General features: G+C 40.0%; 2 protein-coding genes across 5 annotated transcripts; one reads left to right on the top strand and one right to left on the bottom strand.

Annotated features, from left to right (window-relative positions):
- Positions 1-7,414: 7,414 nt before the first annotated feature.
- cUnh5orf34 (chromosome Un C5orf34 homolog) lies at positions 7,415-11,770 on the bottom strand. Of its 2 annotated transcripts, none has more exons than XM_084359125.1 (11): positions 11,481-11,770; positions 10,715-10,804; positions 10,276-10,632; positions 9,933-10,195; positions 9,736-9,834; positions 8,934-9,054; positions 8,333-8,424; positions 8,172-8,250; positions 7,987-8,084; positions 7,845-7,891; positions 7,415-7,701 (listed from the first exon to the last, which is right to left on the bottom strand). In XM_084359125.1, exons 1-11 carry the CDS (start codon positions 11,682-11,684, stop codon positions 7,520-7,522), a joined length of 1,632 nt encoding a protein of 543 aa, XP_084215251.1. In that variant the 5' UTR covers positions 11,685-11,770; the 3' UTR covers positions 7,415-7,519. The 2 variants fall into 2 exon arrangements, with proteins under 2 accessions (XP_084215251.1, XP_084215252.1); XM_084359126.1 differs by having other exon boundaries at positions 7,610-7,701; positions 7,991-8,084.
- A 1,211-nt stretch (positions 11,771-12,981) lies between these two features.
- rnf34a (ring finger protein 34a) lies at positions 12,982-20,986 on the top strand. Of its 3 annotated transcripts, none has more exons than XM_084361022.1 (8): positions 12,982-13,155; positions 13,773-13,991; positions 15,028-15,414; positions 16,103-16,165; positions 16,831-17,032; positions 17,207-17,236; positions 17,464-17,511; positions 18,124-20,986. In XM_084361022.1, the coding sequence occupies exons 1-8, from the start codon at positions 13,150-13,152 to the stop codon at positions 18,309-18,311; spliced, it is 1,143 nt and encodes a 380-aa protein (XP_084217148.1). In that variant the 5' UTR covers positions 12,982-13,149; the 3' UTR covers positions 18,312-20,986. The 3 variants fall into 3 exon arrangements, with proteins under 3 accessions (XP_084217148.1, XP_084217150.1, XP_084217149.1); XM_084361023.1 differs by lacking the exon at positions 12,982-13,155 and adding an exon at positions 13,164-13,347; XM_084361024.1 differs by lacking the exon at positions 17,464-17,511.
- Positions 20,987-22,693: the final 1,707 nt, after the last annotated feature.

A 22,693-nucleotide genomic window follows, 5' to 3' on the forward strand; every position in this document is an offset into this window, starting at 1 on the left:
AGTGTTTGGAGGTAGATGGGCGCAGTTCTGTTGACGGCCTTGAAGGCCAGCACCATGGTCTTGAATCTGATGCGGGCCGCAACAGGAAGCCAGTGGAGGTCACGAAGGAGGGGGGTCACATGGGAGAATTTGGGTAGATTGAAAACAAGGCGCGCTGCAGGGTTCTGGATACATTGCAAGGGTTTAGTCGCAGGGGCTGGGAGTCCAGCCAAGAGAGAGTTGCAGTAGTCCAGGCGGGAAATGACCAGCGATTGGACCAGGAGTTGCGTTGCGTCCTCTGTGAGGAAAGACTGGATCCTGCGGATGTTGTAGAGGGCAAATCTGCAGGGTTGGGCCACCACAGTGATGTTGGAGGTGCAGGATAGTCCGTCGTCGAGGATCACACCCAGGTTTCTCGCAGTCGATGAAGGCGATACCGTGATGTTCTCGACAGTGACTGCCAGGTCCATGTGAGGGCAGTGTTTCCCCGGGATGAAGAGTAGTTCAGTTTTACTGAGGTTGAGTTTGAGATGATGCACAGTTGTCCAAGCGGAGATGTCTGCCAGACATTCCGAGATGTGCGTGGCAACGTGAGTATTGGAGGATGGGGGAAAGGAGAGGAACAGTTGGGTGTCGTCAGCATAACAGTGGTAAGAGAATCCATGTGATGTGATTGCAGTGCCCAATGATCTAGTGTATAATGAAAACAGAAGCGGTCCAAGTACTGAGCCTTGAGGGACGCCAGTTTCCAGGGAGCAGGGTGTGGACAAAGAGCCATTCCACATGACCTGAAAGGTGCGATTTGTCAGGTATGATGCGGACCAGGTTAGAGCAGAGTCAGCAATGCCAAGTTCAGCCAGAGTGGAGTGGAGGATTTCATGGTTGACTGTGTCAACGCAGAGGATAAGTCGAGGAGGATGAGTCTTGAGAAGTACTACTGCATATAAAACTTGTTGTAGCTCCAGAGAAAGCTGCATGTGATCTCCAATGATTTCACTTTTAACATAGTTTACAACTTACTTACAACTCATGTTTTAATGTAAAGTCTCTATGTGTGGAGTAGCTAGGAACTATAAATGTAGTGGGATAAAAATACAATATAGCCCGCTCTCAAAATTGAACTCATGTAAAGTATTTGAGTTAAAGTCTGTCAACGTTACGTTTTGAGTTACCAGTCCACAACATACCCTCTTTGGAGTCATCGTACCTGTGTAAAATAATAATCAGATCTATCAGATACAGAGCACACCATTTGTAGTAAGCTAAAATATAAAAATGTTCTACGAATTTCACAGTCTAGCCTCCTTTGAGACATAACATGTGGGTGAAAATATTCTGACATAAATATCATTGACATATTACCTGTTAGAAGGCAGTGGAGGCTTCTGAGAATCAACATCATCATAAATATCACCTGTGTGCAAAGAGACAAGTCTTGTTTAGTATGTAACAATAATGCCATGACCTCCACAGTAATCTGAATGTACCTTGAGTGCCATAAATATAATGGAAGTACTGTCATATTTACCTTCATCTGTGCTTGGTTGTGGCAGAGGAGAAAGACTGATGGGAAAATAGAAAAAAATAATTATATAGATGCAGTGTAGTAGGTTAGAGCAGACACTATTTAAATAAAGTAAATGGTTGCAAAAGGGGTTGTGCTAACTGCTAAATTAACTGTTCTCTGTCAGCCCCAACAAGTGTACATTCAAAGATTTAAAAGTTAGGATTTGTAAGGAGGAGTTATGTTGGATTAAATACACAGATTTTCATGGCTTCAGTTGGGAAAGAAACATGGCAGTAGTTTGTGATTGCTGCAATAACTAGATTTACCACTAGGTGTCCCCCATACATAATCTACATTTTGTGAAATATCAGAAAAAAGATTGAAATATATGTATGTGTGTGTGTGTGTGTGTGTGTGTGTGTGTGTGTGTGTAGTAAAATCAGCAAGAGATCATAATAATATGCAGGAAAGAAAAGAGACTTTAACAGATGTTTGTCCACTGCAGTGACAAATGACCAAATCTGATTGATTCACAACAAATACAAAAAGAGTACAACCTTGAGCCTGGATTTCCCAGATTGTCATAAACACCCTCCTCATTAACTGTTTAAAAAAGAGAGATAAAAATGATAACAATGTATGTATGTATTATTATGACATTTTCATATTTTGGTAAACTAAATTAATTAAAAGCAATACAAAACAGCTTACGATTTTGTAGGTTGAGCCCACTAAAAAGGAGAAAAATCACAAAATTAGCAAGAGATGGCAATAATATTCATAACAATAAAAGACACTTTTCAATTCGATTTCCTGTCTTACAGGATGTTTATACAGTGTATTACATAGGCATTCTGCACCTGCAAACATCAGCTGGTTCCCCAATGTCATCATAAATTTCAAATTCATCATCAGACCATCCGCACTCCTCCACCTCTTTTAAATCACCATGTCCTGTACAGACAGACTCAGTGTTCGCACGGTCATCTGAAAGTACACATGACCATACATCAGCACAGATGACATTATGTTTGTGTACATATTTCCTCATCAGCCTCTTCTCTTTTCTCACAGAATGTTTTGCAGTAGCCATTTATGTTCTTGGCCAGCCATTATCCCCATGGTGTACCTGTAATGTGGGTGACCTCTACAATCTCATCTTGATTCAAGTCTGATGTTTCTCCTTTGAAGTCCTTGTTTGTCTTCCCCTTCTTGTTTATCTGGTTGAGGATAATTAGAGTAAGTCATTAATCATCTTTCCTATTATTAAAGGATAATTTCACCCAGAAATCTAGATTCAGTCATTATCCACTTACCCTCATGCCGATGAAAACTGAGGTAGAGTTTCATGTGAAAAGACATCATTTGCACCCTTGACGCATGATTGAGCTCGTGCACCAACTTCAGACGGGGTGTGCGCTAATGTTTTTAGCTTAGCAGCTACAGTGAAGGTTTTGGCTTAAAAAAACTGTTTTAAAAAAATTTCTTTTCAAATCAATATGAGATCTCGGGGTTTCCAGAGAGTTGGGTTATGCCGGACGAGCTGTATTTTTTTTGTTTCTTATGCAGTTTAAACAAGTCCCCATCTACTTCAATTGTGTAGGAGAATGGTGCAACACAGTTTTGCTGTGAAGCTTCAGACATGTTTTGTGGACTACAAAACCTCACCCAACTTTCCATAGGCATGAGGGTGGAGATAATGACTGAATTTTCATTTTTGGGTGAACTGCTCCGTTAGGATGTATTTGTTTTGCTCTGCACAATGGATTTTAACAGATACTGGTGCCACAGTGTTAGCAGCCTTAAATGTGTCGGTAAATACAGTGTACTTTGTACTTTTACCTTGAATTTCTTCTTTTCTTTTTGAGTCTTCTTCTTTTTGGCTTTCTGTTGTTTCAATTGTTTTTTCTCTTCTTCTTTAGCTTTTTTATCTTTCGCTTTCATTTCCTTTGAGTTGATGGTTCCTTTCAGCTCCTGATTGTCATAGTTATCATTGCATAAAAACTAAATTAAGCACCATTTTCATAGCAAGTACAAACTTTCTATAATACACAAATAACTTACTGCCTGTTTCTTCTCTGTGACTTGGTTTATGTCCTCATTCCCGCTTATACTTTCTTGACATTTTTTAAATTTCTCAGCTTGTTCCCTCCTTTGGAAAGATAAAACACAGATATGTGGTATATATAGAGTGTTAAATAATATTTGCCTCATTCCTTACTGACTCTTACCATCTATCATCAAGTTCTTCATACATGTCATCGCTCAAATCTGCCTGTAGAGACAAAAGAGATCACACTGATCAGCTTTCCTCATTGCACCATTCAAATACAGCAATCTACCAATGACAGGATGAATCGATTACCTCTGTCGTCTTTGAAGGATGTTCTATGAAGACAAGGCAACAAGTAAATCAGCAATCGTGTCCTTCATTATCATTTTACATGCTTGTATGTAATAACACAGTTTAGAGACTAACCACCAGACTTTTATCATTGAATTTATCAGTAAAATTATGTAAAATTAGGTACGACCTTCACTGGGGAGAGATGGATGGGTCAGGATGCCGATGTCATCATAGCCCCGATCCATGTCCAATTCTTCACTCCTTGATTATGGTCAGAAAGAGAAAGATGGGTTTGTCTTTGCACAATGAAAGTCTTATTTCTCAAAGGGTATCGTTGACATCAGTGAGGATCTGACAAACAGCTTCCTGTGAGAGGCAACAGGCAAAGTGCTGCAACTGCAGCCTGAATCCATGGTGGAGTAGAAGTATCAAGTTGCATGCAATGGAAATACTCAAGTGAAGTATGAGTACGTAGAATTTGGACTCAAAGCACCAAAATGTAACCTCCTGAAGAAAGATAGTTGATGCTTGAGTCCCCAGGTCATCAAATACTGACGCTTTGGATTGGCATCCGACCTGAGCTGCCAACCCAAACGTCAATATTTGCCAAACTGGGGATGAGACTCTACAATCAAATATCTTTCTCCAGGGAGTTTTGTTGCTTTACAGTGAGTAAATGTTACTTACAAAGCAGCTGCATGGTTGGATGACGGCCACAAACGTGAAGTTGGAGGAGTAACAGGAAGTGGTATCTTCATCCATGGCCCTGTCACACAAAAGGCCATCTTTAATTTAACTCTCTTACTGAACTTTCAGCTACTCCCTACATTTTTAAAATTATAGAATGAATGATGACTTTCTTCATTAACACAGAATTTAAAATTGTTTCTCACCATCACGGAAATTCCTTCTAAATCGATGAATGTCAACACTAGGAGGCCTGCTGGGCTTCGGAGGAGGGTCTCCCAGAGAGAGCACATCAGGAAGGATCTTCTTCTGAACATAGAGGTAGTTGCTCTCCCTTTGGACTTGATTTTGTATTCCACATGTTCTGATGTTAGGTTTCAGCTTTACTGGAGGTCTGGGGGGTTTACCACTGATAATGTTTTCCACCCTGCCATCAGACAACCTTTCCACTTTGGAAACACTGTCTTGCTGTGACAGAGATAGTATGGTGCTCTGGGGCTTAACCCATTTTGGCTTGGCTGGAACAAGAGGGGCGCTGGTTTTGCGGGACTCATCAGTATTTGCTTTCCATGCAGATTTTATCACCACATTTTTTGGATGAGAGGATCTGGAGGAGTCATTGTTTCGCTGTGTTTCAGCAGGTTTAAAGGATTGTGCTGTGAGTGACGATGGCTTCACATTTTGTGTGAATGTAGCCTCAGATCTTCTCTCAAAGACAGGGCCAAGTGTGTGAGAACCTCTGGTTGTTTTGGCAGCAACTGATTGACTCCCCTCTAAGGCAGCTATTCTTTCTTTAATAGATGATCCAACACACACGTTTGTTCGGATTGCTAGTTTGTAGGAATCATCCAGCACAGAGCTGTGTCTTCTGCTGAATTGAGCCATGAGTCCCCAATGTATGACTGCCTTCTAGAGAGGAAAATATAAAAATTCCTTTAATTAAGTCCTGAAAATCTTTTCTTCACTTTCTGATTTTGTTAGATATAAGTGAAGGGAAAACGACAGAGGCTACTGTGTAACAAGAATGAATATAAATAACATTACATGCACACTTCAGGAAATGTAATGATAGAACTATGAGGGAAGATTTAATGAAGAGCATTTCTTGAGAAAATTGAGGGACGTTTTATATTAAGGTCCTATGAATAGGTAATGCGGTCTTAAAAGTCCTTATAAGATCTATATTAAAATGAATAAGATTATATAAGTGTTGATAATAGCATCGTAAACATTTTGTTAGAAAGTGAGGCATTTTAAGCTCTATAAAGAAACTTCTTAACACTTACGACTATAAAAACCTTACAAGTTTCTTACAATAGCAAAACAAACTAATTTTGTCATTGTTAAACCTTTACTAAGCTTTATTGATTGCTTTATTTAGATATAAAATACTAAGTAACAGTTTTTGCAGTTATTTGTCTGATAATCTAACAATATCATGCTGTTTTCAACAATTACAAAGTCTTAGTAATGCTATACGGACTTAAGGGCCTTATCAACTATTAACTAACACAAGTTACAAGGTCTTTGATATGAAGTGTTGGCAAAATGTTGAGTAATCACTCACCTGATGGAAGAGCTGTGTATGACTGTCTGGCCAGAGTCTGTGTGATGCAGTTATTCATCGAAGAAAAATGCTCCACCTACACAGGAAGTAGCTGGCTCTCAGCTGAGTGAATAAAGACAGGTGCTGTCTGCTCAGTGTGTCAAAAGACTGTAAAACTAACTAACCCACCTGCTGATTGACATTTAAACTAAAAACAATACACTGTGTTTAAAGACAGAACAAAGTCATGATTGAAAAGTTAATGAATTAATAGTTTATTTTGACATAAACTTTCACAGTTGCTGGAAATTTGTATGTATTGAGAATGTATCTTTAAAATATGCTAAGCTTTGACGTTCATCCGGAGTGATCAATCATGATGAGGGACATACTGTCACAGGAATGATAAGATCAGAATTAGGAGGGTCACGTAGGTGTCATCATTTTGAGACTGGGAGCTTTTTTTTGTCTGTGAGGAAGAATTTGAACATGAGCTTGTTACAATGATAGTAACTGTTCTTTAAAATTGTATATTTTTGAAAATCTGAGAAACAGCTTGTAACATACAGAATATATTATTGGTAATATTGGTTGTGCCAATATTGTCCCATTTGGCGTACGTGTTTCCCAATATGCACTGATTATAATGCAGAAAAAAATACTTGGTGTAATTTGTACTTAGACTCCCATTAAAGTTTACTGTTTCAGTGCAATGATGCCAATTTTGACAATAAAGTTTGGTTTTGTCGGGTGTTTAATAACCACATTTGAGGGATCATTGCAAAAAATGTTTTTGTCAACCTATTTATTGTTAACTGACCTTTTTTACTCCCTAATATCGGTATCAGCATTGGCCCTGAAAATCAAGCATTGGTTGTGCTCTAGTATATATATTTATATTTAATCTTTAAAAAAAAAAAAAAACTCAATACAGTTGATGAAATGTAAACACGAAATATTTTTACAGAGGTTCTTTACGAAGACTTCAAGTATGTCATTTAATAAAAAGGTTTAAGCAGTCCTTTTTCCAGTCCAGAAACAGTAAAAAGTGTTATACTGGGGGCTTTTTTTAACCGATCACAACTTACACAGTATAACCACAATTTGTCATGGGTGTAGGAGGAAACATCAACGTGTTAAACTAATTTTGCACCATTTCAAGTTCTTATCTTTAACTAACTCTAACAGGAAGGGACTGCATGGTGACAAACTTGATTAATAGCAACTGGGAAAACACTTTCTGTATACATGTTTGCATCTGAAATGAAGTCATGCCACAGTTTGTTTTTTTGGCAGTCAGTAGTTAAATGAAGCCTTTGGCAATTAATAGTAAATAAAAGTTACAAGCCATTTGCCAGCATCTTTATTTCAGCCTTTACTGCAGTAAAACCTTTCTATATGAGATGTCCCAATTGTCTCGCTTGAAGAGTGGAGTTTTTTCTTCACGACTCTTTCACGTCAATGCGGCTGCAGATATGAGAGCATCAATGTCCTCTATGGTTCTGGATGTTCTCTGAAGAGCTTCAGCGATGTAGTTCTCATCCACTGCTTCATGAGTCACCTCCTCTGCAGAGCTACTCTCCTGTTCTGCACATCGCTTCTCACTTCTTATCAGGTGGTTGTTCTCCAGCAGAACTGGGCGCAAGATGTTAAAGAAACACACACACACGATCCTCCTCAGCATCATCTTAGTGCAGTGACATGCAGCTACACAACCAGCTGATGTGATAATATATTAAAGTCCACAGCCCCTTTAAGCCGTCAATGTTTAAGGATACAGTTGAATCGTTTTATCTTCTCCAGTTCTGCAGCTACAAGATATGACCTAAATCAAATGGAAAGAAACATTATACATCATTTGAACTGTCCCTTTAAGTAAGAGAATACCAAATAACTGATGACAAAAAAAAGAAAACTCACTGACTTTCTACTCTCTGTGTAACGTTCACATGCCGCACAACAGATACAGGATTGGACAGATTTTCTTCAATCATTGCTGGTTTATAAAAATGTCCATCCTGAAAACCAAATCATAGACAGTTTAGAAGTTTGAATACTGTAGATATCGAGACTTGTAGTAAAATCAGGGTAAAAGCAGGGCCTACTTCTTTGACTCCTTCCAAGCAGCTACGTGCGGAAGAGAGCTTCAATGATTGCTTAGCGTCGTTGTAGCAAGAGAGGATCCTGTCAAAAAGCCATGTGATGGTCAGGGAATGATGAAATAAAGTTGTCATATTCATCAGAGGGGGGTGAAAAAGTGGCTTACCTGCTTGCACGACATACAATAGAGCATATGGAGTACAGCTGACCGGGAACGTCAGGGGGAAGGTTGTTGAGATGATATGTTACCTCTTTAACCTGAGGGATACAAACAATCAATTAATTGGCTATTTATACAAAGATGCAGGTACATTAATGCTCGACTGGCATTGCATTTTAGCTACATAGCTAATTTAAAGGGCAACTTTGGTATTTTGTCAACCTAGATCCTATTTTCCCACGGTCGTGTTTAAGTAACTAATGGGGACAACAAATATTATTGTAACTGTCAGAAAGGACCCCTACAGAGACAGACATTTTTGTTAAAGATCATTTCTGTTTAACCATAAAAACAGCCATCATATTGCTCTCGCCAAAGCCACCACACTTCATTTACATTTACAATTATTTTATCATCGTAAAAGACAATACATTTAACTTGACAGAAACAAAATAAAGTCACCAAAACTACATACAAGAACCGGCGAGATTAGCGAGCATGGGAAAATATAACTGAGGTTAAAAAATAACAAACTTACCCTTTTAATATAGTAATTACTCTTATGACCTATGATGAGATAGGTTTTATGATGAGATACTGAATTTACCTGCCCTGACAGGAGCTCAGGTTTGTGATGGGTAAAATAAGTGTTGAGAACACCGTTCGATCGGATGACCGACCCATCTCCCGGGGAAACCTCTACGACTGAGACAGTCCCACTCAGTATCCTACACAGGACACATACAGGTAGACACACACTTAAGATCAGATCAGATCAGATAAGATATTAAAGACAAGATATGATAAGATAAGATAGATAAGATGTACCTTTATTGATCCCACATAGAAGAAATTTAATATTGAATATACATTTAGGCTGTATATGTCTTGTATCACTACTCAGAGCTTCTTACATAAGAAAGGTTAAAGAAGATATTAAATCCTAAATATACACTATTCATATTCAAGAGGTTTAAAGGATCAGTTCACCCAAAATTGAAAATTTGTTCATTACCTCACCCCATGCTGATCGAAAGTCGGTTAAGATTTCGTGGTCCACAAAACATTTCTGGAGCTTCACAGTAAAACAGTGTGGCAACATTCTCCTAAACAACTGAGGTAGATGGGGACTTGTTTTAAAACGGAAAAATACATAAAATTTCTCCATACAGCTCGCCTGGCATAATCCAAGCATCCGGAAGATGGAGATTTTACTGCGAAGCCCTAGAAATGTTTTGTTGACTATGAAATTTCACCAGACTTTCTTTTAAATAAAACAGGTTCAAGTAGAAATTAAATCCAACATATGCACCTCATATATCCTTTTTACAGAAGTTAGTATTCATGTGTAAAGTATACAAACACAAATGTTGTAGGTCCTTGTCAAGCTTGAAAATCTGCAATCTTACCTGTAGGTGACTCCTTGACACCACATCACTTTTACCAGCTCGGTTGGAAGATCTCGGTCTGAATGTTCTGTTTGGGCCAGGGGGTCTTTTACCTTCCACCTTAAATACACAAGTGAGGAAGCTTAATCAGTCAGTGAAAAATGTTAAGCAGTGCTACACATGTCTAATATTTAATTCAGGTCAATTGATTATTCAACCTGTGCCGGTGAGGTGATGGACATGTGAGAGGCAGTGCCTGAGGAAGGTGAGACTTTCTCTCTCCTGTGGATGTGTCTGACATGTTTATTCTGCTGAGTGCCCGGGTGAGAGCGCTGGCTCCCTCTGCTCCCACATCTTCAGGTTCAGAGATACGAGCTGTCCAGAGTTGGCGAGCCAAGGAGAGAGGGTAGCACCAGATGGGGGCGACAGTGCAGCAGGAGTGATGGTGAACCACTGCAGTGGATTGGAACATCTCCTCTGGCTGTGAAGGGAAGAGAAGGGAGTTAAAATATTGAATCAAAGCTGTGATATAAGGGCAGAAATATTATTAAGAATAATGACCTTTGGCTGAGTAGTGCTGGTAATCCGAGGAGAGCTGGACCTTGATCTAACAGACTCATTCCTTCTGCTTCGTCTTCCCTGATGAACCTCTTTGGTCTGCTCATTAGTGGTCTGACAGATCAGATTGCCTGGGCTGCTGTCAGAGTCTCTTCTGAAACCCTGCGTGCTGTGGTGCTGATTCTGAGTCCGACTGAGGCTGCACGTGAACTCGACAGAGAATTCTTCACCCGAGGGCGACAGCATCAACGCAGCCCGGCCCTCCTCCGACCTGACGATGGTCTCGCCTCCGGGTCCGAGCTCAGCATCACCGGAAGACCACTCAGGCCACTGCACGTCTGAGTCAATGCTGAAAAAAGGCTGCAGGAGGCAAAAGTCCAGATACTAAGATCATTGCCAAAACATGATTTAATGAGATGACTGAGGAGAAAGCTCTTGGTACCTTCTTGCACTCAGCAGGGATGAGTTCCTCTGGCAGATATGGTCGACTTGCATATTTATTCCTAAATGCCAACGCAGCCACCAATAACTCCTGTAAAATTATATCATCATTTTTAATACAGTGAACTGAGCCTATGTGTAATGCAGAGGACATCCAAACTGTGCACATTTATCCCAGCAAACTAAAACCTATCACCAGTGGTGGAATGTACCTAAGTACATTTACTCTGTTTAAGTACATGTCTGAGTTTCTGGAACTTGGGCATTTCCATTTTATGCTGCTTTGTACTTAATCACACATATTTGTACACTTCACTCCACCAAATTTATTTGATATTGTAAATATAAAACAGAAATCAACAAATAAAATGTGATATGTTGGTATAGATGAAGCTACCAATAAGTCTATAGAAAACTAGCTGAAATTAACCAGACCTTTACCAGCTAGCTGCTCAGTAATGTAAACATGAATGCATCACTTATTGTAGTCATGTAATATAATATTGTTTTTAAATGGGTCATTCTGCATGATGCAAACTTTTACTTTCGCTATTTTAAGTATTTGTTGATGCGAATACATACACTTTAAATTCAAGTAAGATTTTAAATGCAGGACTGGTAACAGAGTACTACTTCAAAGATCCGGTTACTTCCACCACAGCCGACAGACCCAGTTTGAGTCTCTATAATACACGAGTGGAACAAACTATGACTGACAACAGCCTTCAAACTATTTCTAAAGAAACGCTTATACTCAGTGTTTCCACCTTATAAGTGCTGATAGTGAATCTTGTCCTCTGTCTGACTTTCTCCGTGGGTTGAAGAGGATGTCCGGAGGGGTCTGCGGGTTTTACCAGCATGAATTCACATCCACACGGCGACAGCTGCAACTGGGCTCCGTTTCCGTAACGAACATCCACCGACTCATCCTCATACATGATCATCAAACTGCCACTGGCGCTGGTTTCCATCGTTAAACCTTCAAATGGCACCAGTCTCTTCCTCGGTTGTTGGAGACGCGCTGAAAATCAAAAACACCGGGATGCGTCCGTCAACGTCTACGTCATCAGGTGGGGACGTTTGTTATTGGCGCGCTCGAGCCCGGGCCGGAAGTACCATTATTAGCATTAGCAACTTTTTAAGATTTCAAAAGATTTTAAGATTATTAGTGTATTATTGCATTGTATACAACTGTACAGTCAGGCACAACACATAAAACGAAGGCAAAAATCAACAGTAACATGAAGATACAACAAAAGTTGAATATAAAAGCCTATCATTAGGTTATTTTTCACTTAATCATATGTATATGATCATATATATAATCAAATGTAATTCTTTTTATATAATCTGACCTTTAAGTGAGAGGTTTTAAGAGTAAATTGCTTTAGTCCTCCTTAAAAACTTAGGCCTACCATACACAAAGAAGACATTTAAAAGAAAAAGTTAAAACATTAGACATCAGTTCATGCATTAGTATTGATATGAACAGTGGTATGAGGCTTCATATTTTGCCTCATATTTTTATCTTCAAAATGCTATTTTGTTGTTTTAAAGCATTATAATGTGCACTCTAGTTATAAAACATATGACCTACCTTTGGAGTTCCTGGGAGAGGAGATTAAATGGAGGAGCCAGACTTTATCTTAAAGCAGATGTGTTTACCTTGTCAAATCAGACTACATCAATTTAAAAAGGCAATGAAGTAGCTAACAAGATTGCTCAGAGTCCCAACAAAGTAAATGTGGAAAGTATAATAATGGATAATAAATAATAATGATTGATAATAAATCAAAGAATAACAACCTTATGCTAAGAAATGGGCAATAGTTAAAGAAAGTGCAGTTGCAAAGGCTGATAATGTGATGCATGTTTTATCCATTGGGCTGATTATTATTATACATTGTTTAATTATTTGGATTTTTAGGCTATATTTTCAAGTGTCCAACTTAAGTATTTTTCTATAACTTCTCACCCCAACACAAAGGTCTTAATGCTTGAAACAATTTTGCTGCAGTTCTGTTTGAGAATAGTAAGCCTATATATACATAACAAGCCTGTTTGTTTTTTATTTTAAATCAAATTTTAATACTAATTCAATAAATACTTGAATCAATTTGCAAATCCTGTTTACGTTTCTAATTTTAGAATTTAAATATAAAATTGACAGAAAAATGTCTCACAGCTGGAGGTCGACTACACTCAATTCTACATATGACCTGCAGGGGGCAGCAATGAGCTGTAGCTGCGTGGGGGCTGAAGCAGCGTCAAAGCGAAGAAGCAGCAGCAGCAGCAGCATCAGTCCTCGGGGCTCGATCGTTCCTCTCATCACATCAAGAAGACGCATTCAGGCAGTTCAGCTAAATAAGTGACTCTCCATATTGCAATGATTACACCGTCAGTCTGGATTTTCTCAATAGACAAGCAGGAGCTGCAATGAAGGTGCAGTTTTCTTTTCATAACTCCGCTCCAGTTTTAGCTCTGCTTAGACTATTGCTGGCAGCAGCTAGCTAACGTTAGCTAATGTCGCCGTATTATAAAGGGGAGCTGACGTTATGTTAACTAGCCTGTGCTAGCTAACGTCAAAACGGTCGGACAGGTATCTGACAGCTGTCACTGAACATCGACTTGACGGTAATGTTAAACATGAATTATGTAGGTGAATTTGTTTGAAATTTGTGTAGTTATTTTCTTCTTTGTTGCAACGTCAGATAGTTATCAAACATGTTATTAGCGTGTAGCACAGGTAGCTTAAATGTCTGCTTGTGTTCTGCTTGTGTTGTTTTGACAGTTCTAGCTGCTTCCACTTCCTGTCGGCACAGTGTGAGCTTTATTGTGTAAAACTAACGCTGTAGGCTTTTAGTCATCACATCTATAAAAAGCACCCATATGTGGCTTCTGTACAATCAGTGAGACTGTCTCTGTGGTAACCATTTACGTAAATGAGGCTGATGGAAATGCACTCATTCATATTTCATATAGCTGAAGTATCATCAGTAACATCAACGAGATAAATGGGAACAGGAAGCACTAAAGTGAAGGTGTTTTGTGCCTGTCAGGCAGGGGCCTCGTCCATGTGGGCTTCATGCTGTGGTCTGCTGAATGAAGTCATGGGTACCGGGGCCGTCAGAGGCCAGCAGCCAGGGTTTGGGGCCGGTGCTGGACCCTTCAGATTTGCCCCCAGTGCGGGATACTCCACGTACCCGCCCACCAGCTCAGGGAGCCCCGGTCTTGTATGCAAGGCCTGTGGTCAGGCCTTCTCAGTCTTCAGGAGGAAGGTGGGTATCTGGATGTTCTGTGTGATGCCAGTACATGTTAATTGGTCTACTGACTTAATGAGATGGAAAAAAGGTGTGTGTGTGTGTGTGTGTTTAGAAGCAAAGGGGGATATTAGATGAATATTTAAGGCAGAATCACTAATTATTGGCTACATTTGAAATGAGTCTCCATATTTTTTTCATGTTGTCTGGTCAATGGACTTAAGATTAACAGTGAAATCAATGAAGTCACTAAATTCCCACACACACTTTTCACCTTTGCATTGATACATTTAAATATTAAGGTTGACGTTTCATTGAACAGTGTGTGTTGAAATTAACTCCTTTTTGCTGAAATTTGATCTTTTGGGGAATTCCATTTCCTGCACCAAAAAAAAAGGATAAAAGCAAGTGGTGGGCGTGTTGCCTTCGTCTCAAATTGTATGTCTGACCTCTGTTTTCTAAAGAGCTGAAACATAACTTTGCTGCATGAAGGGAATTAAAGGCTGAAGTTAATTTGATTTATACCCAGAGGCTACTAATACAACACTGCTGTTCTAGCTGATTGCAGAGACAGATGGACGACATACTTGCTCTGTAATATCATCTTCAGAGTCCTCATGTTCATGTATGGCTCAGGGTCTCATTCTCTCTGAACCCTGTGCTCCACTTGCTCACCGTGCCAGTCGAATCCCACCTCTTGCATTTATTACTGTTTGATGTTTGTCACTTAGAAGAAATGAGCTGCTTCCTGTCTCTGTGCCTGGAGAGGCAGAGCAGATGTGAGTGATGTGAAAAATGCAGGAAAGCACTGATATACTTTTTCCAGTCATTTGTTAAGTATTGTCACTTGGCTTTTCCTGTTCTTCATCTTTTTTATGTTTAAATTTAATTTTTAACTCTGAAAAAAACCCAGCAACATTTGGCAACATCGTTATGTTAAATGCAACATTGTTTTAGGGGGAGTTTTGGCAGTAACACAAGATAGATGCTGTTCATAAATCTCAAATTGCCTCACTTCCACCATCTTGTTTTTTTTTTCACTCTCTTTCTGCAGTATATATGCTGCGACTGCAAGAAGAGCTTCTGCTCTCTGTGCTCCGTGCTTCAGGAGAATCTGCGCATTTGTGCCACATGTCATTTGCTGAAGGCGACGTCTTTTCAGCGGCCGCGGCTCATGCGCCTACGAGTCAGGGACCTGCGTCAGTACTTGCTACTCCGTAACATCCCCACAGATACCTGCAGGGAAAAGGAAGACCTAGTGGACTTGGTGCTCTGTCACCAAGGCATTGAAGAAGAGGACGACCCCGACACGGCCAGCCTTCGCTCGCGTTCCCTGTATACGCCGACCCCTTCTACCACGCAGTCCGCCTCAGAGCTCTCTACTTTCGTTGCCTCTCAGGAGGAGCCACTCAGCAGGAGTGATAGCTCTGATACCAACCAGGTCAGGACCGGCTCTGAACCATTAATGATTTTCATTAACACTAAGCATCAACCATATCCTTGCGGAGGCACAACTGGCATCTAAGTTTTAAAATTGAAATGATTAATTTGACAAGTGTAAGTTTGGAATTTTTGTCATGCTGGCCTGCAGTCACAAAGCTTGCATCTCTGAAGAGTCCTCATAAGTGTTTTTCCACAGGTCTTTAGGTTATTTGTGCAAATATTACATCATGTCATCACTTCAGGCTGTTCAGACTATTTGTTGAGCTACTACAAACGAGTCTACGGGAACCACTTGACATGTTACCAAAGACAAATATAGAAACAAAGTGACGAAAAGAGGTTTCATCCTTTCATCTGGTTTTACTACAATTTGTAAACCAGCTAAAAAGAAATCAGTCAGGATTTTTAGAAAGCAGAGAAGCAAAAAGTAAAAAGAGAATGAGAAACACCATAACTGACACTGCAAAACGAGCTCTGCTCCAAGCAGCCAGGATCCACTATAAATACTTGTACTTGGCCTGCTTAGGGAGCCGTAAGCTTTTCTATGAATGGAAGGCAGAAGACATTGTTGTTCCCGAGGTATGGATGGCCTGTCTGAGAGTGTCTAATCCTAATCCTCAGTTATCTGGCCTGTTCCTCGCATGGAGTGCACACTCATGTTTGTTATTGCTGCTTTTGTGTTGCAGGATATAGGTGATGCCACGTCTGTGTCTCTCCTCAACCTGGACGCCAGTGAACACACTCCTGAGGTGACCTATGACTGATCAAACTTCATTTTGCAATCATTCATATGTGAAGTATTGACAAATGCATTGCAGTTCTATTGCTAAATGTTGTTACTGGAGTATAAGTGGAAATACTTGATGACACAGCTTTTTATAAGATTTAGTGGTGCAACTTTTGGAGTGCAAGGAAAGCAATATAAGAGTTGAATTAGAATGCAAATGTTAAGAATATGAAACAATGAAACTCTATTTATTGGCCAGAGACTCTGCTACTTATTCTGATTAAACCAGAAGGTAGAAACAGTTTTCTCCTGTGTTGCAAAGAATTGCAGCATCTTGCAGATTGCAGCACTCAATATACTTCAGGTTTATTTCAACACATGCTTTTTGCTCAAAGCAGTAATAAAGCCCTTTATGATGCTCAATATGAAAAGAAGTAGGTAAGAAGTAGCCTGTTGGTTCAACCCACAGAGAATTCTGACAAATATTAGCGTTTTTTTAACCTTTCCTTCATGCTGACTACTTACATTTTGAATGATTGAGTACAATTTTTGTCATTGCGTGTCATGTGTTACCCTGTTTTGCACGAGGCTGTAATAAAATATTAAGGTAGTTCAAACAGTTTGTCACAGGAATCTCAACCTCAATATCATTTCATCACTAATGTCTCTGTTCCTGCTCCTTTTTAGGTCAGTCCTCTGACGCGACGTCGGGCCAGAGCATCTCTCTCAGACATCTCCAGCTTGAGGGACATCGAGGGCCTGTCTGTCAGGCAGCTGAAGGAGATCCTGGCCCGGAACTTCGTCAACTATTCAGGGTGCTGCGAGAAGTGGGAGCTGGTGGAGCGCGTCAGCAGACTGTACAGAGAGAAGGAGGGGAACAGGAAGTCATGTGGGTATCAACTTTGTGACTAAATACTGTACTGTACTTTGCTGTTGGCTATAAAATGTCTTAATTAATTAGATTTGCTATAGAATGTCTCTACTGAACACAGAGTATGGGCCATATTCTAATATGGCTTGCTTCAGTAAGTTGCTATAGTAACTTTGATTTCTTTTCTTGCAGTGGAAAATGTGAGCAGTACTGTAACCACAGGTAAGCTGTCACTCATCTCTGTGCACACTGTCCTAGATGTCGCTGTTGGATACCACATCCTGTTTTTAACTATAGAAACATCATACCTCTGCTTCTTCTGACAATATTATATCCTGTCGGCAATAATAATAATAATAACAACGATAAGCAGGGTCATTCAAATGAGTTATCTCATTCTGCCTCGTGCTGAAATATCTCTTGCTTGCTTTACTCCTCCCCCACTAAAGTGGTGGCCTTCCCTCCTTCCCCTCCTATCTGCAACGGTGCCATCGGAGGTAAGGATTATAGATTCCCCTCGCCATTGTTGCTGTGGTCACACACACCATCTGTGACTCGCCTCACCATCGTACGAACAATGTCTCCACCACATCTGTATTCACCGTGAACCCATTCTCATTTGTTCTGCCAGTTTCCTCTCATATATGTGGTCTTCCATGTAGAATGTCATTCAATGTGAGGGTCTGTTTCATTGAGGATGAGAATTAATATTCATTTGTTCTGCTCAGGAACAGAAATTTATTTCACTTTCACTTGTCATGCTCGAGGAGCATTGATCCACCATGATGATCAATCTCCCTCAGTCATCTATTCATGTGTTCAATGTGTGAAGCTATTTATACAGAGACCTGCAGTACGTTAGGTGTGTGTATTCACTCTCTCACCAGCTCGCTTCCAGTGACAAAGACTGTGTGGTTGTCATAGTAACATCTTGACACACAGCCATAACAGGCGTTGACATTTTTGAGGAGATTGTGAGCATGACTTTACCAAGATAAGGCACACTGGATAGGATGAAGTCTTTCATGAAGCTGCCCTCTTGTCCCTCCTCAGTGCATGACTCTGTTTTTTAACATTCCCAGTCACCTCTCCGTGTCATTGTCTTGCAGATGTTGAGAAGGGTCCGCTGACGATCCACGACGACAACCTCTGCAGGATCTGCATGGATGCTATGATCGACTGCGTTCTCCTGGAGTGCGGTCACATGGTCACCTGCACCAAGTGCGGCAAGAGGATGAACGAGTGCCCGATCTGCCGGCAGTACGTCGTGAGGGCCGTGCATGTCTTCAAGTCCTAATGCACCACTGCAACACCGCCGCACCTGCCTGCTTCAGATCAGCAGCAGCTCAGACTGAGACTGTACCTTAAATCAACCATGCAGCTCACAACCTTTGAATCCCCAAAAGACTTATTTTGTGGATGTTCCATGTTTGTATTACCTAATTTCTCACTTTATTTGCACATTGAAATATTACGAGAAATGTGTTTTTCTTAAGACTTTGACTCCAGTTTCACCAGTGGGCAGAGCGTAGGATCATACCCTCCTATGAGTCATTCCTCAAGTAAACATATCTCTAATCTGTGTTCATTCCGAAGTGTTTTACTTTTCTTACAGATTTTCAAAGCAAAGAATGTGTGGCACTCAGCCACGAGCAGTCTCGTCAAACACAACTCAACACCCTCAGATCTGCCTATAAACTGTAGCCGGCGCTCAGCACTGCTGAGTATTCTTAAGAGCACCTCTCTTTGCAACTGCTGCAAGTGACTACATATCTTAGTAACACAGAGGACAGACACACACTGAACCCCACCACAGGAGAGAGGGGGTGAGTGAACTAGGTGCCAAATAATGGGTCATGCCCTGATGCTTCTCACCCGTTTTCTCCCCTCGACTGTGTTGGCCCAGTGCGTGTCTGTTGATTCTTCAGCACGTTTTATCAGAAAGCACTTTGTTCACACTGTGTTAATGCACCACTACTCACAATCCACTGCAAACTATGACATGAAATGGTGGCTGAGGTAGCATGTGTACTAATTCTTGAATTCTTGTCTTAACTTAAGCTTGACTGATGAAGTTTTGAAGGCCACTTACTTTGTTAAAGGTATACCATGCAGGATTTTCCTAAAAAAAATCTAACAATATATAGACTCATACAGAAATAAGCCCTATCAATCCTCACTAATGACCCTGTAGAAGTGTGTCGCATTGTCTGTATCGGCAGAGACCCTGCCCTCTGCCTGTATTTTTTTATTTTCTAATTATTTGGCTGTGGCATCAGCATTTCTGGGAAGAGGTAGTGGATTGTTTAGTCTCATTCCCAAGTCATCAAATACCAGTGCTTTTGACTTGTTCAGACCAAGTGGACAGTACGCAGTACGACAGTACAGCTCTCTTCAACTGCCAGATGTTTGTGAACAGACTGTTTCGACTGATCTAACCACTGAACCAGTAACCCCATTATCCCCAGACTCCCCTACAAATCATTTAATTTTAAGAATTTTTGAGTGAGGAGAAACTTTATAAACTTTATGAAACACTGTCTACCACAAATTCAAAACTATTTGGGCCCTCTCATTAAGTTGGCAGATGTTATACATTAAGTTCTTTCTTTGTGTACGTGTTTATTCACATATAGTGCAGGGAAGTGAGATCAGATCACAAGTGGTCACTCACAACGCATGTTATGCCAGGTGTGAACTGACGGACTTAATGGTGTTAACTTTTGATCGGATGCCTCGGAACAAGCAGGTCAGATTTCCCTCTTTGTATTGGTGGCGTTTAATTAAATCACCTGATATTGGCCTCAACAATCGACTCCAGAATCGGTTACTGCACCTTTTTGAATGGTGTGTTTACAAATGGCAACTGACAAATCCTGCATAGTATGCCTTTAAGGTCAGTGGAAAAAGCGAATTACAAACTATTGAGCTTGTGTGTTTTTCTTGTCAAGTTAAACTTGGTGTTATTTAGCCCACAAACGAGCAGAAGCTCTGCTGTTGTGATTTGAAAATATTGGTGGTTGAAATTGGTGATTTATGATGAAGTCGATGCATTATCAATTTTCTTATATTGCATTATTTTGTTATAGAGGCGCTTATTGTAATGAATTACAAATTTAAATGTTCATACAAAGTCTACCATTACAGCAATAGTCAACCTCCGCGGTCACCTCTGTCCCGTCTCAGCACTTTAGTGGAGACTAAAGACAAAAATTGGTGCTAACTCATCAAACCATCTTCCCTGATTTCCAGCTGAACTGTGGATGTGAAACTCTGAATGTCTTTATTTTTGTTGTTGTGTATTGTTGGGAGTGAAATGAAGTGTCTTAATGCATTTTAGTTGATTTTCTCATGTAGGAGAAATGTATTGAACTAACTATTCAAAGATATAGCGATGAGTTTACTGACATATGTGATATAGAAAGTATATAGAAATAATGACTTGCTAATGTACATTTGCATATATTGATCCATATGAGATGTATATATCTATATTTTTTTCCCATTTGATTTAAATAGTGTAATATGGGATTACTGAAATGTCCCTGGGATTGGGTTTACTATTACAGAGTTACGTTTTCCTGTGATTTAAAACGTGTTTAAAATGTGTTTAATGAGCATAGTTTTGCCTGAACTATTTGTCCCTCTTTAACCAGAGCATGACAACAACCTGTATAGTTATGTTATTCCAAATCTTTTCCACCCATAAAGCTCAATTTCCCTGGTTTTCTTTCGCTCCAGCCCTGCTCATTTAGAAGTATCCAGCTCTGTACTGTCCCCACACAAAATCAACATTGCTGCTATTACAGAAAAGATGTCCCCCACAATCACAAGCAGTAGAAGAGCAGGTTGCACTTTTTCTTTAGAGAGGGTGAACTTGTGTGCAAGATTTGGTCTTTGTATTTGGGAATGTTGAACTTTTTATTTTGGTAATTAAAGATTTTAATTAAAGTCTGTTTTTGTATACTCATGCATCACATTTTGTGTCCCTGCATTATCTTGGAAAAAGAAATAAGTAGAGCTGAGATGATCAGTTGAGTTATTGAGCAGCTCAAAATAATCTACAACTATGATAACTGAGGTGTGGTTTTAAGTTACTTTTAAGGAAGAGACCACAAACATTCACTGGTTTCAGCTTGTCAGGTTGCAGGATTTCTGTTTGGCTTCACATCAGGCCCTTTTCACAGCAGACATTTGGACGTATCAAAGCAGGAAAAGCACAGGTGGAATTAATAACACTAATGATGGCCGCATTCCATTTTGGTGAGCCAGCTCCAGTGCTCAGGTTTTGTGCATGCTCACTCACATGACTTAAGTTGACACTTAATGGAAAGGTTGATCATTGTTAATGTTATGTACAACTGTTTTTCCTGCTTTGACGGGTCAAAATGTCGGCCGTGAAAAGGGCATTTTTTCCACGAGGAAACTTAACAAAGGTGCAAGTACAATAGAAAATGTAATTTCTGCTGCTCGGTTCTTTATCAAGACAGAAAACATTTGCAGAGTGCTGTGGCGGTACTGGCAGGAGAAAGCCTACAAACCACTTCAAAATATAAACATTATACATTTATATTTCAGGGCAGTGCCAAAGGCCACAAATACTTAGATAATATGCCTCTTTGGGAAATAATCATAAGATGCTTTATCAGGGAATAATGAAATAATGCCTCCTCAACTTGGTTGTAGAATGTTCACAATTTCTCTCAACTGAAAAAGAACGAGGGCCCAAACAGAGCAGAGTTTCTGGCTGATAATCTATTTGGATGAGGTGTGTCAGGACAGAATCAGACTGACCTGGGTGCCATTCTCCACCTCTAGTAAGCCTTCACCACAGGGTGGCATCGCACCCTGATTGGCTATGAGAGGAATGCCCCAAGCTGCTTTCACTCATTAAATAGGAGCAGGCCTCCACACCCTGCAACAGGTGATCTGAATCCACTGCAGTCAGTCCAGAGGGATTTTGAAATTCAGCCAACAAGAAAAGATTGTGTCCACATAATGGGACTGCTACACCATTAAATAACCATCATTGGTGATGAAAAGCTATCTGACGTGACTCTGGCACAAATGTTCAGGGACGAGGTGTTAAATGTTATATTTCACGTCAAGTTTAGTCTCGTTCGCCGACTTCCCACTCCTGGAAGTGGCTACGGGTGACCAAGTGAAACGCACCGTCACCGTGAGTAAACTTGTGGATGTCTTTGGGTTTAAACATTGTTTTGAAACATTTGGTAATAACAATATAAGTAAGCAATGCAATAAAATAAATTATAAGGAAAGATCTCATCATTTTTTAACATTTTCATGCAGAATTCTTACATATTGTATCTTTAATTCCTGACAACTGCTTCACTGTATTTGTGAATGACAAAGAATTTGAAATATCAACCTCACAAAATCAGCTCAAAATCAGTGGATCCATTCTCTATGGACCACGATTAATGTCTGAACAAAACAATCATCGTCGTTTGTTATATTTAACTCCGGAGTAAAAGTGGGCTGACCATCGATAATGCTGCTAGCATGGCTATAATTCACTTCCATGTGCGCCCTGAGTTAATACTGTGTGATGAGGTGTAATTGGGGACCACGACTACATCTGACATGTACTTCAAAGAACAAACCAGCCTGTTTAATTGTTTCCTTTCCATCACAATGCGTCAATGAAAACACGACTCA

Source organism: Pagrus pagrus, assembly GCF_965226575.1.
Source record: "Pagrus pagrus genome assembly, chromosome: 8".
In the NCBI taxonomy this organism is placed as follows: domain Eukaryota; kingdom Metazoa; phylum Chordata; class Actinopteri; order Spariformes; family Sparidae; genus Pagrus; species Pagrus pagrus.

Excerpts from the sequence above, each read along its gene's own strand:
- cUnh5orf34 (XM_084359125.1), bottom strand. The coding sequence starts at position 11,684 with ATGGAAACCAGCGCCAGTGGCAGTTTGATGATCATGTATGAGGATGAG. Across the intron at positions 9,835-9,932 it reads CCATCACCTCACCGGCACAG|GTGGAAGGTAAAAGACCCCC; the intron begins GTTGAATAATCA and ends TGTGTATTTAAG. Across the intron at positions 7,892-7,986 it reads ACACAGAGAGTAGAAAGTCA|GTCATATCTTGTAGCTGCAG; the intron begins GTGAGTTTTCTT and ends CATTTGATTTAG.
- rnf34a (XM_084361022.1), top strand. Across the intron at positions 17,033-17,206 it reads GGAGGGGAACAGGAAGTCAT|TGGAAAATGTGAGCAGTACT; the intron begins GTGGGTATCAAC and ends CTTTTCTTGCAG. Across the intron at positions 17,512-18,123 it reads CTGCAACGGTGCCATCGGAG|ATGTTGAGAAGGGTCCGCTG; the intron begins GTAAGGATTATA and ends ATTGTCTTGCAG.